Raw genomic sequence first — 21,170 nt, forward strand, 5'->3', positions numbered from 1 at the left:
ATTTCACTTTCCATTCAATGATTTTTCATAAAACTACTGAAAGAGAGCACAGAAATGTTGAGATCTGCAACAACAACAATTTATCTCCACATTTAATAATTTGGCTTGAATTTACATTAAATCTGGGTAGCTAAATTCCTTCTCTTACTCAGAAAGCGTACAAAGTTGGGTAACTTGGACCAGTGGCCAAGGCTGAATATAGAGAAAAGAGTTTTCATTCTACCTTACAGCATTACAGAGTACAGACGACTGGCAAAGAACCCCTAACATCAAAATCTGAAAGGCAGACAGACAACTGTGCGTCTGCTGCTATAAACAGAACTTCACCTAGCAAGGAAAGCCACACAGCATCCAGAAGACTGCTGCAGTGTTAAACAAGGGATAGCACTGACTTCCGAATGCTTAGAAACATATGAGGAGATCTCTAACCAAGATTCGGACATTACTTGGAGAGGAAGACTTGTGGCACCCTTGAATTGGTTAATGAGATTTTTGTTTTCAACATACAGCATTTTATCTGTTTTGTCAATAACATTAAACAATTTGTTTCATCTGATTTTGTTTGGGAAGAAGTAAGATGCAAGATTCCCTGGAATGCTTAACTTGTTAAAAATAAAACCAATCCCAAAGCTTTACCTATTTCTAGAACTGGCCATGACTTTTCCTTTTGGTATTTCATATAGAGAAGCAACAATTCTACGTCTTTTCTGCATTTTATCTAGGTTAAGTTTGAAAGTAGCATCTGCCTTGTCAGGATGCATTTAAAAAATGGAGTTGTAAATAATCTGCTAAGGCTCTCATGGCTGAACACCATCTAAACTGACATATGCTTTAGAAAAGAAGAAATTGCACAATTGTTATGAAAGCTGTAAGACTGTGTAACAGCATCCATGTTACTGATCGACGTTAAATAGATGAAAACCACCTGTGACTGTGCCAAGGATAGGAGAACTTGAGAGAAACCAGGTGATAGACAGTGATGCCACAGACACTGGGCAGCCATGAGCAATTTGTACTTTCCTACAAGGGCTGCTAATGGGTAGTCTCTACCTACTGTCCTTTCAAATTTTTCAAAAAGATAGGGAGTTTTAATTCTGGACATTTGTGGACAACTAGTACTACAGGTACTAATGTCAAGATTTTAATAATTCCGTATTCAACTCTATATAGGTTAGTTTATATCAAAGTGACGACCATAGTGCTTTTCACAGGAGAACGTTTATTAGCATGGCTACACAGTGGCACACTCCTCCTAGTTTTCTTTTTCTGGAGGTACAAATACATGGTGCAGAGTGCCTTGTTTTGATAATGTTTTAGAGAGTTCTCATGTTTTAATTGCACATGTAACTAGGAGCTTCTCAGAAAGACCGAGGTCACAGAAATGCACCTCATACTTGGCGCAAGTCTGCAGTGACCCTTGGTTTCTGGAGAAGTTCATGCCATAACCTTGGGCTAGACATGCAGAAAGCTCTGCTCTGTTAAAAGCAAAACTGCACCCTTATTTGGGAGACTTCTTTTGCTATAGCTGCCAGACTAAGCCTTAGAAGGCTTTGGAACCTTAAGTGCCTTCAAGGTAAAGACAGATCTTGGTAATGATATAAAAAGCCATGCTTCAATTGCTTTTTGAATTAGTTGTAATCTTTTAAATGAAAAAGGCTTCATATACAATTAAATTATGTTGCCATACACCATCTGAGAAACTAAAAAGACTGACTAAACAAGGTTGTATCAACTGCTTTCCCAGATGGGATAGTTTCCTGGCTGGATATGACAGAGGGAATTACAGATGGAGGTACATCTGCATTGCATATCATCAAGCTGGGTCAGAACTCTGGATTTGAGCCTCGTCTAACTTGCTCCCAAGAAACTTGCTCCCAAGAAAAAAAGTAGTGTTGAAGACCTAATGCTACATCAAGGTCTTGAAAGCACATAGATTCCCAGGGACTACAAATGGCATGCCTGGCTTCCTGAACTCTATCATGCACCTTGAAAGGGAGGAGAGCCACAGATGAGAGGCAAGTTAGGAAACTTCCCATCACGTCTTAAAGTGCTGCTACTCAGATGCTCCTGGAATCCTGACATAGCTGAACTGCAGCAGCCTCTGTTACTCTGATGCAGGAACCAGGATCAGGTCTGCAACAGTGGTATCTGCTGCATTAAGGTGATCATAGCGTCTGCTTTCTAAAAGGAGAAGGAAAGTCTGTTCCTAGGAAGCAAGAGCTTGAATCAACAGCCAGTACCACAACTATTTAGCCGATCCCATAGCGTGCCTGCCAGGAATAGATGCAGAAAGAATGTGGCAGTCAAGCACCAGCTTATAATGAGCTCCAGTTCTGCTGCCTGTCATCTAAGACATCATCTCTGAATAAGTAACCCAAGGAAAGACCACTAAACTGACAGGGTCATGGTTCAGGGTTAGCATACAGCAACAGAAGGTATTAAATCAGAGTTAAGTCCACTTTGTCCAGCCTGCAATTCTACAGCAGTTAAACGTAACATTGAAAAGAATTAAGGAATGTTACTAGACAAGTGACAAGTAGATGATGTAGTCCCTTCATTGCTAGCATTTCTCATCACGTAATGTAATATATTATCTTAGACTCCTCCTCTTCTCTACTCTCAGATTAAACAAATATAAAACATACATAGGGACGAAGTCAACCTTCATGTTCATTGCATCTTGCTAATATCTTTTACCACGTTGTAGCACTGTATCATACTAATTCTATAAGATTGTTAATATCAAAATCTAAAACTTGCTTCTATTTCAAACTATGCATACTGTACAGTAAGTTGCATCAGTAATTATAAAATAAATGCTCGCATACCTGAAGTAGAAGAAGCCATCTTCCTTGTCATCCTTCACTTTACTACAGCTAAATGTTGTAACCTGAAAACACAGACGCAAAAAATTTAATACAGTATACTGGAAGTTTAAGTCCCTTACTTGTAATATGCTATCAAGCCTTAATGATTTGCAATACTGATAACATACAGTAATTCAATGAGATATATATATATATAATTTATCCTTAATTCTCAGAGTCTCTGCAAATTTCAGGGCGGCAACTTTTAATAGTCTCCCTGCGATTAGTTAGCTTCTGCAGAGCAGCAGCATTTTTGTCCTTACTATAGTCTTGACATTTGAACAGTCTGACAACTTGTAACAGGACAGATATCGATAAGCAAATATGATTGATATGTAATACTTGTTATTTAAAATCCACAACAGGATATTGATCCAAGTTAAACGAATGAAAGTTTCTAATGCAAGTGTTTGTCCTATGCTGGCATTTTGATACCCATTCTGAAAACACATTTTGATAACTTACATCAATCGGTATCCCTGTTCCGCTGCTCTGTGCTTCCCACATTTTCATAGAAATCCGTGCTGGATTAATATTTTTAATAATGTTGTCATCTTCAGAAAGAACACTAACCATAAAATCTGTAGAATGAAAACCCACTTTTTTTCAGGATTATTTTTATTCAGAATTAAGAAGACCAAACGCCATGAATTTCTGTGTCTCCCTCATACCTAGAGGAAAACCACACAAACCCACATTCCAAACAGAACCCAAACAACAAAAAAATTAAAAACAGCTATGAAAAACACACCTACTTTACCCAATAACTGCTTTAAAAAAAACCCTTGAATTTCAAGTCTGCCTTTCCCAGATTCTCTTTCTTAACAAAATAGCAAGCCAGGCTTCTTCTTGCTCTCAGGAAAGAACAATCATTAACTAATTAAGGAGCTGATTCTTCCTTCAAGCACAAAAACTCCAGATCTCCCTCTTTCTTCCAAGTGCTTTAGCCATTGAACTACTGGAGAGAAAGGCACAGTAGTTGGGAAAAGACTGTACCGATGCCACTACCATTTCCCCATCTATTAGCCACACTAATAAAATGAAGGACTCAGGCTATGAATCTGAGTTTGGCTACTCCTTACAGAATAATATCATATACTTAAATCTGTTAGAAGTAGAAGACAGGGACACATTTCAGGATACAGCGAAGGGCTACAAAGATGATTAGAGGATTGGAACATCCTTCTTACGAGAAAGGCTGAGGGACTTTGGTCTTTTTAGTCTGGAGAAGAGAAGACTGAGGGGGGATCTTATCAATGCTTACAAATACCTAAAGAGAGGGTGCCAGAAGGACAGGAACAGTCTTTTTTCAGTGGTGCCCAGTGATAGGACAAGAAGTAACAGGCACAAATTTGAACATAGGAAGTTTCATCCAAACATGAGGAAGAACTTTACTTTGAGGGTGGCAGAGCACTGGAACAGGCTGCCCAGAGAGGCGGTGGAGTCTCTGACTCCGGAGACATTCAAAACCTGCCTGCACATCATCCCGTGCAACCTGCTGTAGGTGTACGTGCTCTGGCAGGGGGGTTGGTTGGTGCCTTCCAACCCCTAACATTCTGTGAGTCTGTGATCTGTGACTGGTTCTGCAGTCAAAATACTTGTCATTTTATATCCCAATCTGAAAAAGATCAGCTTTTCCTATATATTCCATAGAAAGTTTAGTGGTCTGAAGGAAACGGAATCCAAACCAAAATGAAGCTATGCTGCTTCTACTTGAAAATGTGGACTAAGCACTTTGACACTATGGTTACAGGTGGATTTCATGCATGTAATTGAAACTGCACTGTTCATGTAGAATGGAATTTTGCACTTTAAGGAAGGACTGTGCTTTGATGTGTATGAAAAATTCATGTATGACTTCCTCCAGGACTTCATTGCCTGCCCTCAGGTGTACCTGAGCTCACCAGTAAATCCAATAATTAGGATGTTAACTAAATATGAGGCTGTTAATAAGGAATTTGATATCTAATTTCACTTAATTTAATATCATATATACTGTTACCTCCTGAAGAAGCTGTTTAATTCTCTTCCTCTCTCAAACCCTGATGATTTATACTACACACTACATTTGAAAAAATTCTATTTGGCAGGGGGGTCGGAGCTAGATGATCTTTATAGGTCCTTTTCAACCCAAACCACTCTGTGATTCTGATTCTATACTATGCTTCCTCTAGGCAAAACTAAAATACCTTGTGAATTTAGTTAAGTTCATAACACTGCATGGAGTATTTTAAAGAACAAAACCCTCTTTCCATAAAAATTTTGGCTCATCAAGTTATGACAGTATAATTATTATCTTTGAATATGAACCTGCTTTGGTAAAGAAACAAGCCCACATACCACAGACTTCGTATTTGTGGGAGGCATACTACTTCTCAACTCCAAGTACTACAAATAAATCCTTTTTGTTCTAGATTTTGAGTAAACATTGCAGGTATTTCATTCAGGCTTGACACATAACACATGGATTTGTATGAAGCAGATTTTCTGATTTTTTTTGACACCTTTGAGAGATGTTTATAATCTGGTAATCTGGAAGTATTTACAAAGGAGTACAGAGAATAGGCAGGAAAAATTCAGATACTTCCACTGAAATCACACTGTGAAACAGCAACAGAACTGAAAACACTCCTTAGACAGACAACTTTTTTTGGCATTAAGTCCACCTTGGCATGAAAAAGACTGAAGAATAGGAAGTGTCCTGTAACAGCTTTCTTTAAGAGCCCTTGGGTAAGGAACTTGCCAAAAGCTCTCTAAGAAAACAAGTACTCTATATCAGCAGGATTACTCATATTCACACAATTATCAAATCCTTCAAACACATTTGCAAGGCACCATTTTCCTGTAAAAAAGTTACGTAGTTCCCAACCTGCTCCCATTTCCAAATTCATCCATGTACCAACTTAATTATATTCTTTATATACCTTCCAACAACTGCCCAGTACTGAAAACATATCTACTGATCAAAAGTTTCCCTGACCTCTCCTGGAACTTTTTGAACCTGCATCAAATTTGCCACTTTAATTTATTCCTTTCAAATAAAGGCCAAATTAAATAGGATTAGCACATCAGAGTTCATAATTTAGCAATTTCATGCCTAAATTACCTTATAGTTCTTAAGTGAATACTATCCAGTATAGGAAATTTGTTAGTATTTACTTAATCAAATAGGTCTAAAAGTCATCAAAGATTCAAATGTGATTTTTTAACTTTTTTTTTTTTTTTAAACAAAGGATGAGATCAAATGGGGAAAAAAAATAGTTTGGAAACTACCTTACTCTCCTTCACAGGTACCGCTGACAAAATACAGCAGGCTTCCCAAGTCTCAAATGTTTTTTTTTGTTGTTTTGGTTTGGGTTTTTTTTTGTTTGTTTGTTTTTTTAATTTCTTTTTTTTGCCTTCCTTAATATGGTATTCTATTTAAAGTGACAGAATCTACTAGCTTTCTATTTAACTTATTCAGACAAAACTTCAGCTTTCTGAAGAATATCTTTGTATTGTGGTTCCATAGTGCAAAATGTGTTACTGCAAATTAAAGACAAAAATTTTAGCGAAGAAGGGCTAGTAAATGTGTACATTTCACTAGCAAATTCAAGAACCATATTGCCCATGGTTATTGTAAAGAAGACTTATTTCCTGAACTAATGGAATTAGTTAGTATAGGTCTCTCATTCATGCTGAGGTTTCCTTATAGGAAAAAGCAAAGGTTTCAAATTCTGTTTTGCTTTTAGCAAAAGATGTTTCCTTATGGTCATAACGTGTTCTTCTTTATCTGTTTTCCTTATTGTGAATGCTACTGGGATACATAACGTGAGATGTATTTTTTTTGCCTGTTATGACTCAGGAGCCTTAGTTAGAAAGCAAAGATCGTCCTTTTGTGAGAGAATACAGCAAGTGAAAATATTTTGTACTGTCCCTGGCATACTTCTGATCACTTTTTGGTTCCTCTTGGCTCACAGTTGGCCTATAATTTCATAGCTATTTACTTTGTTACTATTCCACAGAAAATAAGATGAGGGAAAGCATGCATGAACTAGCTCAAGATCATCTTTGGGGAAGGTAAAAAACTGAAATAGGGTATTTCACTAAGGACAGAGAAGAGATTTTGTAGTTTTACCATTTATAGACAAAGCCAATCTTTTTGAACAAATAAATAAGAGGTCTTTTGAAATGCTTTCCAAAGATGATGTACATATCTTTTCTCTCCAGGTGTTACAGATGTCTCAGATATGGGTGTTACAAAGTACTGAGACAACACAGACAAAAAAAAAAAAGTAACAAAATACACCAGGAGAATCATCAAAATAGTTTTTCATATGTTTACAAAGCTCTTGAGTGATGGGTTTCCACAAAAGAATCTTTACACTTACCAGGGAAGGTATCTCCTGCTGGAAAAGAAGCATTTTTGTCATATTTAACATTCAAGCGGACAGGTTTCTCAGGATCAGGCAGGACATTGAATGTGATTATAGGACAATCTAGTGTGGTCTTACTGTAGAAGGCTTTAAGCTGTAAAGTGTGCTCTCCCCTGAAATATACAGAAATCATAAAAACTGTTATATCTCTTCTCAAAAGACAATTTTCAACACACTTCAAGTCTGAATCATGTACATGATAAAAAAATCTAAAAGTTATTATGTAGGAAAGGGAAGAAAAAAATGGAAGTCAATGCAAAGTTAAGACAAGTAAAATAATAAGCTTAAGATATTCTTAAGATATTAGCTTATTAAATTAGCTTATTAAATTTAATTTTCCTTGAATATTAATTAGCTTGATCACATTTCATTGCCTGTCTGTAAGACACCAGGAACTACAGCTTTAAGTTGCAGAAGACAGTAAGGTGGAAAGCAAACACAGCTAATTAAAACGCTCTCTAAGGAGCATTGTGCTTTGACGGTTTCCAGTGTGAATCTGCGTACAACTCACATCTAGCAAAGTGCATTGCAAGTATATAACGATTTCATAGCTATAGAATAATTTTTATTTTTACAGTATTAAAAAATTGAAAACTAAGTATTTCTAACAGAAGTAGGAATACGGTATTTAACTGCATAGAGACTGTAGTCCCCAGCGACTTTCGATTATGCTATGAAATGCAGGATGTTACCACTGAGCACATTCTTCTACCAAGATGCAGGCATTATAAATACACTGAGCACCATCAATAGCATTTAAAATATATTTTCTTCCAAATGCAAAAAAAATATTATGGGTCAAGTCCTGCAGGCATGAATGCAAAAAAAATGGTCAGGAGTTTAAGAACATGCACTTATTGCTAGCTTCTAAGCTACCTAAAGCCAACCTAGCCTTGCAAGAAAAGATACAGGGAGCGGGTAGCACAACTGTGAACATGAGGAGGATATAGAAACAATGAATTTGAAAAGTCAGATGGGACATGAGTGTAAGGGGAGCCAGGATGACTGACATGAAGAAGCAGGAGCCACAGCACACACCTGCAGGAAGTAAGACTTCCACTAGTTCTATTGCAAACAAGAAAAAATAAATATATATATTTAAAATTCTTTCGGACACTTTATCTAAACCTCTAAAACAATGGATAGCACCCAGAGGAAGTGGGGTTTCAACCCTCCTAAAATGTGTTCCTAGCGTCTGGATCCAGTCACCTGAAGCCTGTACATTTCAAACATTTTAAGTGGTTTATGCAAGCATCTGCACTAGGTACAGGCTGACAATTATAAGCTGTGTTTTACCATGACCAGAAAAAACAGGATTCAGAAAATCAGAGCAGCAACTTCTGAGAAGACCGAAAGAAGCAGCTATTAAATTCTTTTTCAGTAAAGTGCTTAATTTCTTAAAGCTCACTATCTGGCCTTCCACCAGCATGTAAGTAATAAATGTTTGACCTTAACTCTAGATTAATTCTTGGTATGTACAATGTGAAATGTGTATCTTAAACACATCTAGCAAGCGACATTTCTGAATTCAAGTTTTTTTTCCATATAGTTTTCACTACTTACCTAGGTGCATGAATACTAATAACTCCCAGGTTAGCCCTACCATGTTCATCTGTTTTATGTTGCTGGTTTGAAGGAAGAATCTGTCAAAAGAAATATTTTTTATTCTTTCAGGGACATGGAATGAGTATCAAATTTTTGAACAAAATGTGTATCTCATTTGCCTGCATACTGTCTTTCTTTGTAATTTTGCACTCTAAATTAGGGAAATAGACAATGCTACAAATACAGTATTCACACTCTAACCTGAATGTATTTTCACTTTCCTCATCAACCACAACTTTCAAAAAGTGAACTGTAGTGTAGCAGACAGAGAATTCCTATCCTCTCACAGAAACAGGTATGAATCTTAAAGGATACTAATGCACTCTTAAAGTAAGCAGAAGCTGTTTCTTCTGAAAGTGTACATGCATGCTACCTTAGCCTTACCTAAGAAACACCCTGTCACTGTATCAAAAGAACCTGAGATAGTAACTTTAAGTTTGGAGGACAGCAGAGGAAGATATGGATATATTTTGAGTTCTTCTGTAACGAATTCCTCTCTAATAAGGGAAATCAACTTTTGCATTGATGATGTAACACAACAATGCAGTGCAAATGTTTGTCATTATCTGAATAGTGTTTGGCATTAAATTGCTTCCCTTTGCTACTTCAGCACAAATTTCATGAGACTAAATGTCTAGTGTCCACTAACACAAAAACAATGTTTTTGGAATACTTGAAGTGGGCAATCTTCTTCCAAAATTATTTTCTTTCCCAAATCTCATGTCAGTAAGCTAAAAGAATGAAACTACATTAGGCAAAAATTGTGAAAGTTTATTCACAATGGATCAGCTATGGAAGCATTAATTTATCCTACCATGTCACTAGAGAAAGGCAATGGCAAAAAAGGTGTGCTTAATGGCTCAAATGGAAGGCAGCATTGCAAAGATATACTAAGAAATATTATAAATTGCAAGATGTTTCATAAATTCTTCTGAAGAGTATATTCAACTCAGAGTAAGTCTGTATTTGAAATTACTGTACATCACAGAATGGAAAGTTTTTATTTTTACAGAAACCAGTGCTTTGTGTATTTCCACTACTGAGCTGCACATAAGAGTTTAGAACGTTTCTGTTCAGCCATACTAATTTAGTTTTGGACCTGTAAGATAGAGAATGGAGTACAGAAAATGCATGCTGCAACTGCAGAATATCAGGCTTAGGACACTTAGAGGACGGGATATGAAATATAGACAGACACCTTCAGTTCCCAGAAGCTTCTCATTTCCTTTGGGAGACTGTGCATAAAACTTATTTGAAATGCCAAGGCAAGACAGTTCTCTGAAGAGGTTCTCCAAGATACTCATAAATACTGATCTGATGTCTGTTCAGCACAGAGCAGTTGGTTGCTCTGCTAATGCATCAAAGTAATTCTTAGAAATGATACCAGTCTTAAGTTCTGGGAGAGTGCACTGTAATAAACACATTATAACAACGATCCACCTTGACTTTCAGAACACTTTATCCTGGGCACATCGCACTTAGATAAAGAGCATGCAGAGTTCCTAAGACATTCAGGCATAATGTCTGAAAAGACACAGCATGCCACCACAACATCTCTTTGATCAGGCAACACAACCATATAGTGTTGCTGTCGACAACAACGTAACTAGAAGCCCCAGGGAGTTGCAGTCACCATTGTAAAGGCAGTAGTTTGGGCAAACAAAAAAAATCCCAAACTATGAGGCAGGCTACTATGGCAAGATAGTCACAACAACCAGAAGAAAAATGCTTAAAATATAAGAAATTTCCTTAAAAATATCCAATAAAAATAAGTAATAGTAGCATAGTTAATTTGTGGGAAAGGTGAGGCTGTGGCACAGTTCTTGAGGGGTGAGCAAAAGAAAGTTCTTGGCTGCTGTTTGTTCTGTGAGAACGGAGAAACACAAAAGCATTGCAAGCAGGAACAAAAAGGAAACAAAACCAACCCTGCATGAAAAAAATGTCACGTCTAGAGGTGGATGAATATATCCTGTATTGATAACGTACACATTCAATATAAAAGTCTCCCCACTGAAAGTTAGGAACGTTTGACAGTTTGACTTCTTTTTTTTCCAGTAACAAGAACCAAAATTTTAACAAATGGAGTATCCTGTCAAATGCTTTTCTTCATACAGACCAATGTGCACACCATCTGACACCCATACCTCACATATGGAAAGGACAGTAACCACCTAAATTTGGGTTAGATGTGCATCCTCATAGTTTTAATTCGGTTTATACCATCAATGCTTTTCACAGGGATAATCAAGTAGGAAGCAAACCCTTCTGACTAGCTTTACATACAGACCATAAGTCATATATTCAGGAACTACAATCAAAGAACCACCAGGTAAAAATTATTGGGTTGCCAGTTTGGACCATATCATCATTATCATTATTCATTAAATCACCTTGGATGAAGTGGGGGATGGGGTCATGTGGTGTGCATGCAGATTTGCAGAAAGGTTCAGTAGAAGGTCCAGAATGTATACGAATTACGCTTAGACATAGTACTATAGCACTTTTATTATATATGTGATTGTTATAATGAAAGGGACATCAGCAATCTGTCCTGGGAACTGTTTATGTTACTTGTTGACACTGCTATTATATGGCATTAATTATTCTTTTGTGCCCTTACAATACGCTTTTCCAAAAATGTATTGAAAATGAGGAAGATAATGTAGACACGACAACATTTGTGTTAAATAAAGTTCACATAACAAGGCCTATGCTTACCTTTAAGTTGTTACTCTTTGTAAGGCTGATTTTGACATTAGGTTCAGGAGATGGATTTCCCCACTGATCACACAACTGAACAATAAGGGGCTTCTGCAATTCTCTACCATTAATCACTGAAACAGGCTGGAAGAGATAAAAATGCATTATACTATTCTCTTCTAGGTATATCAGACATTCATAGGTCAGGAATCCCCAGAGCAACAATGTCTGCCTTTTCCATACTATTTGTCTCCCATAACAGCTAGACCATAACAGAACTGTAAAACTCCAGGAACGTATTTTTAGAGTTTTCCCATTTACATTCTCTTGCCATTATAAAATGCACTACTTGAATTAAATTGCGTGTGTTACTCGTGTTGATGTGACTAAAATGAAGGACATGTTTCTGAAGAGGCTTATCAAACAGTTTCCTTGTTGTAGAAAGAGCAAATAGCCTAGAACTTCTGATATATCTTGACAGCTTTCCAGAGAGTAAAAATAGTTACGATACCCCCTGAACCTCTTGTTTCACTTTTTTCTTCAATAACTTCCTTCACCATTTTCCCAACGTGCCAATCTTTATTCCTGTTCTCTACTCAGAGATCCCATTTTCTTTTACCTGCTTCCACTCACCTATTTTGCTTTCTGCTGCAACTTCAGCACTATCACTTGAATAGCCAAAGTAATCATCGAAAAATAAATTAAAGGAATCCCAGAAAATAAATGGATGGTACCAAAAATCTCGATCCTTTTCATTTGATGTAAGTACTGTACTCCCTTCCCACTTTCTGACTGTAACCACTTATAAACTTAAGTGAATTTGGGGCTGCCTTCCTACATCCTAAACCTCAAAAAAAACCCTAATAGCAGATAAAGGAGAGATGAACTGTAAACTATTACTACCATTAAGGACAGTATCTTTGGCAAACAGCAGTGGAAGACAGCTGTTGGAATCCATCCCACAGTAAAACTGCTGCAGCAAAGAAAAGAATAATACATCCATAGAGGGCAAATGGGACAGAATAAACCGTCTGAGAGATACTAAGAAATACAGTGTTGTAAACACAAGACATATGAGTTATATTACTCCAAATTAAGTTTACTTCTAAAAAACTAATGTAGTCAGCTAGTTAGATGCTTCACATCTACAGTCCCATTTAAAACATGTCTACACAATTACGACAGTTTGCAAAATACTTACTTAGTTTTGCTTGTGCTATGTTACCGCGTATAGAATAAAAGAAAAAAAATGTCTCTGGAGCTGTCACATTCTGACGATTTTACAAGTATCAATACCAATAAATCAGGGTTTTCAGCTTTGAATCCTGTGCTCCAAAAAGCTCTGGAAATAAAAGACTTGCTGACTAGTGAGGCCGTTGTTTTTTTCCAAATAAAAACTGTTCAACTTACCTTTTCTAACTCTGGCCAGTCCACAAACTGCAATTTAGCAGGGGATCCTGCAGTTAAATTTACTCTGAGAAAGTCAGAAAATTCACGCCAAGCGAAGCACAATTCTTTGCTTCCAAGTAAACATGGTTTAAACCGAATACCTTTTACTCTCATTGTTAAAGTACTTTCCTATTGAGAAATAAAAAGATTTTATCAAGAACAAATAAAGGGAAGGGTAATTTATTCATTTTTTCAATATGCTATTTTAATATTTATGCCTGCTAGACACTATTTGCTGTTTTCACTGTGAGACTGGACTAAAAATGAAACTACAAATTCTATTCCCTTTGTTAAATTTAAATGGATTTCTTGTGTAAGAAGCGATCAATTTCAAACTCAAGCATTTCTCAGGAACCTGTTTTTCAATGTATGAGAGTTATGTACAACTTATTTTAAAAGGTATAGAATGCATTTTAAATTAAACTATGGCAGACAATATCAGTAGTCTCTTCTACAAGTTCTTCAAATGATCATAAAATCAACTGTACCACCATAAACAAACACAGAAGAAAAGGTGTAGAACAATCGACTAGAAACAAAAGCAAACCTGACTCAAGGATGAAGTGAAGTGACCCCCACATTGTATAGCTGCAGCAGTGATAAGGTTTTTAACAGATGCTGCTGTATCCTTAAAACAGGATCACAATCTCATGCTTTAAGTCTCTATCTTCTCACAGCTTACCAACCAGTGTTTGACTACTTTTCCACAGTTTTGGTTCATTTCTGTGTGACATAATTAAGACAACTACCACACAAAGGCCACAGAGAAATAAACTGTATGACATCTTATAAATACCTGCCAAGTTATTTTCAAATTTGATTTGTCAAGTCCAGGCCCAGAAACTCCTAGGGAATTTACACACGCAGATGTCACTGTCTGAACCTGATTTCCATACTGATCTGTAATCATTACATCTGTTAAAAAAGATGACGATGATTAAAGTGATTATTAAGATGATTACCTCAGCAGCTGCTTTAATGAAACACTATACAACATATGGAATATAAATGTATAAAACATATAGACAGTATAGTGAAAATTTACATGAGTATCACTGAATCACAGAATGGCTGAGGTTGGAAGGGACCCCCAGAGGTCACCTGGTCCAACGCCCCTGCTCAAGCAGGGCCACCTAGAGCTGGTAGCGCAGGACCATGTCCAAATGGCTTTTGAGTATCTCCAAGGATGAAAACTCCGCAACCTCCGTGGGCAACCTGTGCCAGTGCTTGGTCACCCTCACAGTGAAAAAGTGTTTCCTGATGTTCAGAGGGAACCTCCTGTGTTTCAGTTTGTGCCCATTGTCTCTGGTTCTGTCACTGGGTACTGCTGGGAAGAGCCTGGCTCCATCTTCTTTACACCCAATTCTTCAAGCATTTATACACATTGATAAAGTCTTTCTATCTTTTGGATATCAAAAGCGTATAAAAAATGTATCTATAGTCATATCATATTTGTGCTTCCCACTTCTTTTGAATAAAAAGATTATTTCTTGCTATAAGGTTAAAGAAAAAAAAAAAATCTTAAAACTGAAAACTGTTTTTCAATGTTTGTCCTACATGCTTTTCTTCTCTCACACAGAAGCTTTTAATGTCCCAAAATACTGTAAGAATTTTTAATTTCTTACTATGCCATGTAGCAACTGCATATAGAAACCAAAGGAGAATGACAAGACTGATGCCTCACATGCCTTCCTCTTAGATTAAAGTTAACCTTAAAATGTTTCAGTTTGAAGTGTACGCCTTTGAAATAGTCTGAATGCTGTTATGGCCTGTAAGATTTCAGAATATACGAACTCAGCACAAATTTACAAACAATTTGAACTCTGTGAATGTCCCAATGTACAAACCAAGAGGTAAATTTTATCGAAGAGTAACTCCAGAATTGTAAGATGGCAATTAGAGAAGTCTGATCATCATTCCATGAATGAAAATGTAAACCCATTTTTTATTTTAAAATAGTTGAAGTTAATTCACTCTTGATGACATCTGTATGCATAACAGGCTGATAAACTGCAAAGAAAAAGAAATGTGTCTTACAAGAAATTAAAGAATATGCAAATACTCACCAATTTCACTTTGTAGTTCTTCACCAATCTGCAGTGTGTTTGGTCCTTTTAATTTGCATTTAATATGTTTGGGTTCATCAGGATGTGGTCTAAGTCAGCATATGAAAATTGACTTATAATCATTCTCATTATAACATAATAGCAGGCATGATAAAACATACAGCTGTTATCACTCATGGGAAACTTGACTTTTTTTTTTTTAATTTTATTTTATCCTTGCACATATTTAGAAGATCAAGCCCAATGTGCACACAAGTTACATAGTAGCTTTCATCTCAGTCTTACCAGGGGGAGCTTATCAGACACTGCTTACATAACAAACCACAGCAATGTTACGGGATTTTACCTTATCTATAATAACTTGCCTACCAGTATTTTACCACAGATCAGATCATTATCCAGATAAAGCAAAATTCAAGTTTGGAGCATTTAAAATCTTGAGAAAAAAAAATAAAATCCCAACATATCTAAGCCAAAGTAACATACCATTGTCTACATGCTAAAATACATCTATTACTGTAAAATCAATTGTAATATCAGCATTAATCCTGATACGTACATACAAGGTATCAGCCTCCCTTGCTACAAAAATATTTGCTGACTTCTTAAGGACCCGATTACAACTAACACAGCTTAAAATTTTTAGTGATACAGTTTTTCCTTAAAAGCAAAACAAAACTAGAGCACATTACAAAAAACGATGGAGAAGATGAACAACCATAAAAAAAGAAAAATCATATTTCCCTTTCCTCTTTTGCTATGACAAAGCAGAAGTCATCAGCCTAAACTATGCCTAACACTAGTCTCAAAAATATTTTCTGGGGTGCTTTTAAACAATCTCAGACTTTCCTTCCATTTACTTGCTGAAAGTTAACATATGTTATGTGCTGCCTCCCCAAATATTTGTTATCTGACATCTGCAAGTTATTTAAGGAGTTATCCAACACAATGTTTTTTATTCCTTTTCTGTGTTCTAAGCTAAAAATTATGTTGAGATCTTTAAAAATCCTATTAGAATGACCTCCAGTTAATTTTTATGACAACTACAATAGAATAACCCCTAAATAGAAGTTCCGTGATCTCAGACTGCTTTTCAGTGACAAGCAAAAATGTATTGAAAATATTCAATAAATCAATCCACTGTTCTACTTCCTTTTAAGAAAAGAGGTATCAATTCAGTCTGCTTTTCTACTCTTCTTAAAATAGAAAATACTACTTAACTGAAAATTTTTCTGTCTCTGACAGAGCTGTACCATGGACAGCTTTTTACAAGCATTATGCTCCCAATATTTTAAAGAAACTTATTGCTTAGTCATGTTTGTTTTTTTTTTTTTTTCTCTACTGCAGATCTGTGCAATGCCTAATTGCTGTAAATTTACCCCTGGCATCAGTGTGCTGTGAACTAGTTACTTAATTTTAACCTATTAAGAACATATGAAATACACTAAAGTAATTTAGAATCAGATTTATCTTAGCAAACTTTATAAAGATACAGTAAGTAGAGCTAACTGCCTAGATTCACTAAGAGTGATAAGCAGGCAATTTTAAAGTTCAATTTACAGCCTGTCACTTTTGATTGAGATACAGACGCATCCAGCATTTGGCTGGCAAAATACTATCTTTAGCTTTAAATTAATAACCTCTGTAATGGTAACTATTAACTTCATAGTGATACTGCTCTTTGGTAACCAGTGACCTGACTCTTCATTAAAACTAGTTATTCTATAAGCTAATGTTTCCTGAAAGTTCTCAAAGATAGCCATAATCTTCTTCAGTGTATGTATACTTACAAAAGTGATCATAGGGCTGGATACAAACAGATGTTGATGGAGTCTGTCACATAGGTAATGTTCTCATCTGTAAACAACTTGCTTAAAACCCTCCACCCACCCAGCCAAACCTACATTCCCCTGTTAATTTGCCAACTGCTTTCATTATTTCAGCCTCTGTAGAACGATTTTTTTTTACCTCAAAATACAGATCTACAATCCTTTGCCAACAGTATAGTTCATAAAAAGTATTTCAAATGAACAAACCTGACTGTGAACGCACTCTCCAAAGACACATGGTCATCAAGATAAGTAATTAGACAGTAACGTACATCTTTTACTGATGTAGGTACTTTTACATCAGGTAATAATCCCTGGATCAAATGTTCTCTGTTAATTTTAGGAGTCCAGTTAACCTAAAATTAAAATTTCTTAAATTAATCAAAAGCTAAATTATTAATGACTAGCTACATAATAAATCTGCGGTGATTCTAAATGTGCTGAAGTAACACACAAGCAACAGAAGCTTTCAATGGAAAGTCTGTGTACCTCCCGGCAGCAACCAATGCTATCTTCCCAAATACAGAAAATTACTCTAAAAAAAAAAACCCTAACAAAACAAAACATACATTAGTGTTTCCCTCACTTATCTTGAGTCAGGAAACCTCACAAAAAAAAAGTGCCACATAATTTGGTGAAGCTTTACCTTTTGTATTAGGCTCCACATATGTACACAGACAGAGAGATAAGATAGGCAAGCAAATCTTTATGAAGCAAGATGCCTATTCAAGGTTCCTAAATGCTGGGAAAACCCCAGATCTTAGAAGAATCATAACTACGTTTGTTGTTTTAGGAGAAGCACTACCCTAAAGCATTATTTAACATTTCATTAAGTGTCTTTATCTCATTAAGGACACAACTTTAACAAAATGATTTTTAAAAATTTATTAAGCAGAGAGTTCCCATGTTTAATAATACAGTCTTGAGGAATGTTATTTCGTAGTCTGATGTCTATGGGTTTTAGAGAATCAGCATTGTATATCTCCCCCACATTACGGTGCTGCTTACTCAGAAGTACTTGCCTTGATTTTTTCTGCCAAAGCTGGAGTTATGTGTATCTCCCTTTCTCCTTCATCATACATCTGAAATATAAGGTTGTGCATGACATCGCCAGCAAGCCAATTAATTTCATCCTGATGTTTAATTTGAATAGCTTTTTGTCCGTCCATACTTAAGACCTGTAGCCTTGCAACATGACTGCTGGGAAGAAGTTTAATAATCTTTTCCACCGCTGGCACCTCTTTACAATTCTATGCATGGGGAAAAAAGATACATAATTAAGATATTAAATATACATATATGCATAAATATCACTCCATAATAGCCTTTGGCACTACTCTGGATTACCAGGTGTGATCAGGTGGCCAAACATGGAAATAGCTTGACTTGTCAAAAGTAAATCAAAAGAATATGCCAGAATACTTACAGCTTTGAACAGATACTAGAATTTATACTAACTATTTAGAAAATGTTTTCTGTTCCAAAAGTACTATGTTACACAATTTACAAAATACTTCTTAAGAGCAGTCGTAAGTATCCTTTCATATAGGTCATCTTGCCATATTAGTATTTGCTTACACATTGTTCAGGGTAAAACACTGCAGGTTTTATCTCCTCCAACAGCATGGCTCTCCTGACTTCCAGAGAACTGAGATTTTCAACAGCATTTAAAAAATTCAAACTTCAAGAGCTTTAAGACTGAAAAGCTACAAAAAGCTATTGATTTCTAACCTTTGAAAAAAATGTATCCTTCACTGAAGTTTTGGGGAATATGTTGCCATACCTATTCTGGCTTGAAATGTTTATGCAATGAAGGCAATTTGTCAGAAGGATACAGAGTGTAAAAAAGTGAAGAAAAATCCGACAAATAATCCATATTTCTGAAACACTTCAGGGATCACAGAAATAAAGAGTAAGAGGTGAAGAAAAAATGGAAAAACCTCTTTGCCTTTTTATGATTTCCCAGAGAGGAAAAAGTGCAGCCACCTGACTATCAGGCTTACGGTAACCAAAAAAAGTAACTTTTGGGGGTTAAGCTGATTCATAAAAGACTTCAGCACACTAGCAAGACAGCACAATAAACTGTTTTCGATCTTTTGTTCACCAAACATCCCAACCAATACTTACAAGTATTTCAATCCTTGCTTTCAGGATCTGGTCTTTCTTGATATTCTGTACATGTATAACTGGACCAGTTAAAATGTTTGTTCCTGCATTACTGCAGTCCACAGAATACACAGGAAGGTTTGAAGCACCTAAAAACTATTTAAAATGTAAAAATAAACTTCAGGTTTCTTTTACAGAACTAGAAGGATTATTCCAGAAATGATTATTTGTACAAGTCCAAAAATATAGAGGATTATTTACAGATAAGTTTGATAGCTTTCAGTTTTCCAGAAGCCTGCAAGATCAACACCTACATTTTTTCACAGGTGATAAGAGACATGTAGGAGAAAGGAAGAAGTCACAGAAATAATATTTACTATCTATTCAACTGTTTTGTATTAACACATAAACATTAGTCTCTTTTACCAATATGACAATAATTCAATTATGGTGTTAAATAAAACTTTCCATTAATTTTCTAAAAATTATACATTAAACAGAATTTAAGTATCAAGTTCAACACATCCACATACTACTGCAGAACCAGTCTACAGGAAGAGAATGTAAACACATAAAATGTAAATGTAATGCAAACTATTTTGCAGTGGGAAAAACATTTTTATTTGTTTACCTGTTCTTGCTGGAAGACTGATTTGACTGGTATTGGAAAAGTCCTTTTCTTGATATAAAAAAAAAACTAGGTCCTAAAGGGCAAAAGTTTTTTACTTCTAAAAGCCACAGTAACACCCTTCTGAACTTAGATAAGTGCTTATGAAAATAGTCTTATCTAGTATTATTTTTAGGCAGTAGACTTGCATTTTCATATTAAAAAAAATATAAAAAGTAAGCTGTATGAATGTTTTTTCCCTAATAAATTTTAGCATTGTATATGGCAAATATGACCTAAAATACCTTAAAAGTGTAGCTATATATCCTCACATAATTTTGTCTTCCGTTTCTAAGGCCAGGTTCCTCTGATTCCGAAACTTACTGAATGACTCATAATAGATGAAACAAGGGAGGCACAGTTATGGCCACCAAGCTACAGAAACTTTAAAAGCATTATTAGAGATAATAAAGTCTATCAAGATGCCAAAATAGGCTGTTTTCCCAGCCCTTTAAGAAGTAAGCATCAAAATCCTTATGGCACATAATAAAAGGCAGTTTACCTTACAATGAACTATCAACTTTGGCTGTGCTGTTATATTTCCCGATTCATCCAGCACTTCAACCTGAAAGGGGAAAGCTGTACCATTTTCAATCCTTAGAACTTCAGAATCTGGTTTTACTTTCAGCTGACGAGGAGGGCCTGTAAAAATGTACAATTGTAGAACAGTGGTTATATTTTAGGTAACTTGTGAGACACTGGATTTCAGTTTTTTGCTATCTCAAAAAGTTTTTGAAGCCAAGCTACCAATATATTTGTGGTAACAAACAGTTTGGACCAATTCATGTGTATTGGTTTATGCCAAGAAGTTTTAGACTCTTACTGTTCTTCAATACATACCACCTGCCAATCTTTTGAATGAATACAGTAAGGAACAGTTAGACAGCCATGAAGAACTTCAGCATATACAAGGTGTAAACACATGATATAGTGCTATTTCCACACTATACGGATTCACATTCATCAAAAAGAAACTTGGAGCTTTCTCCTGACATGTTAAACCCAAATATATTAATGTTGCGATATCTGATCAATCATGATGTGCAGCAGTTTACCAAAGCCACCACAGCTACAACTTGCAGGCAAAGAAAAGCAAAAGAAAACTTAATTGGCATTACTTGGATAGTAAAGTGAAACTATTCAAGTAAGTCTACCCCTTGGAACATATAATTATTCTATCAGTTTTAAAAAAGAGAAGGAAGTAATAGATTACTATTAAAATACAAGTTCTGAAGGAACAAAGAAGGCCATTTTTCATACACATCCTTTATGCATCATTCATTAGAGCTTCCATTTCAAACTCACTGGTTGACGATCAGGAAAGACTGAAATAGCTTTTATTCACTTCTTCCTCAAAAATCAGCTTTAAAAGCTAAGGTTAAGTCCCATGAGAAGAAAGAGATAGTGAAGCATCCCTAGACTGCCAAAAGCAAAAGATTCTAATGAAGCATGAAGCTGCCTTCAGA

The 21,170-nt window shown here is 35.9% G+C and overlaps 1 protein-coding gene across 1 annotated transcript in view; it reads right to left on the bottom strand.

Moving 5' to 3' along the window:
- SMCHD1 (structural maintenance of chromosomes flexible hinge domain containing 1) overlaps positions 1–21,170 on the bottom strand; it is a 93,693-nt gene that overhangs the window by 20,202 nt on the left and 52,321 nt on the right. The window contains exons 23-34 of the mRNA XM_082479587.1: positions 20,207–20,346; positions 19,059–19,193; positions 17,954–18,181; positions 17,139–17,287; positions 15,103–15,191; positions 13,833–13,951; positions 12,998–13,165; positions 11,606–11,731; positions 8,846–8,925; positions 7,238–7,395; positions 3,333–3,448; positions 2,829–2,890 (exon numbers count right to left, since the gene is read on the bottom strand). Of these exons, the coding sequence (XP_082335713.1) occupies positions 2,829–2,890; positions 3,333–3,448; positions 7,238–7,395; positions 8,846–8,925; positions 11,606–11,731; positions 12,998–13,165; positions 13,833–13,951; positions 15,103–15,191; positions 17,139–17,287; positions 17,954–18,181; positions 19,059–19,193; positions 20,207–20,346 (1,570 nt within the window). The remainder of the gene's footprint in view (positions 1–2,828; positions 2,891–3,332; positions 3,449–7,237; positions 7,396–8,845; positions 8,926–11,605; positions 11,732–12,997; positions 13,166–13,832; positions 13,952–15,102; positions 15,192–17,138; positions 17,288–17,953; positions 18,182–19,058; positions 19,194–20,206; positions 20,347–21,170) is intronic.

Source organism: Vanellus vanellus, assembly GCF_965231255.1.
Source record: "Vanellus vanellus genome assembly, chromosome: 2".
Lineage (NCBI taxonomy): Eukaryota > Metazoa > Chordata > Aves > Charadriiformes > Charadriidae > Vanellus > Vanellus vanellus.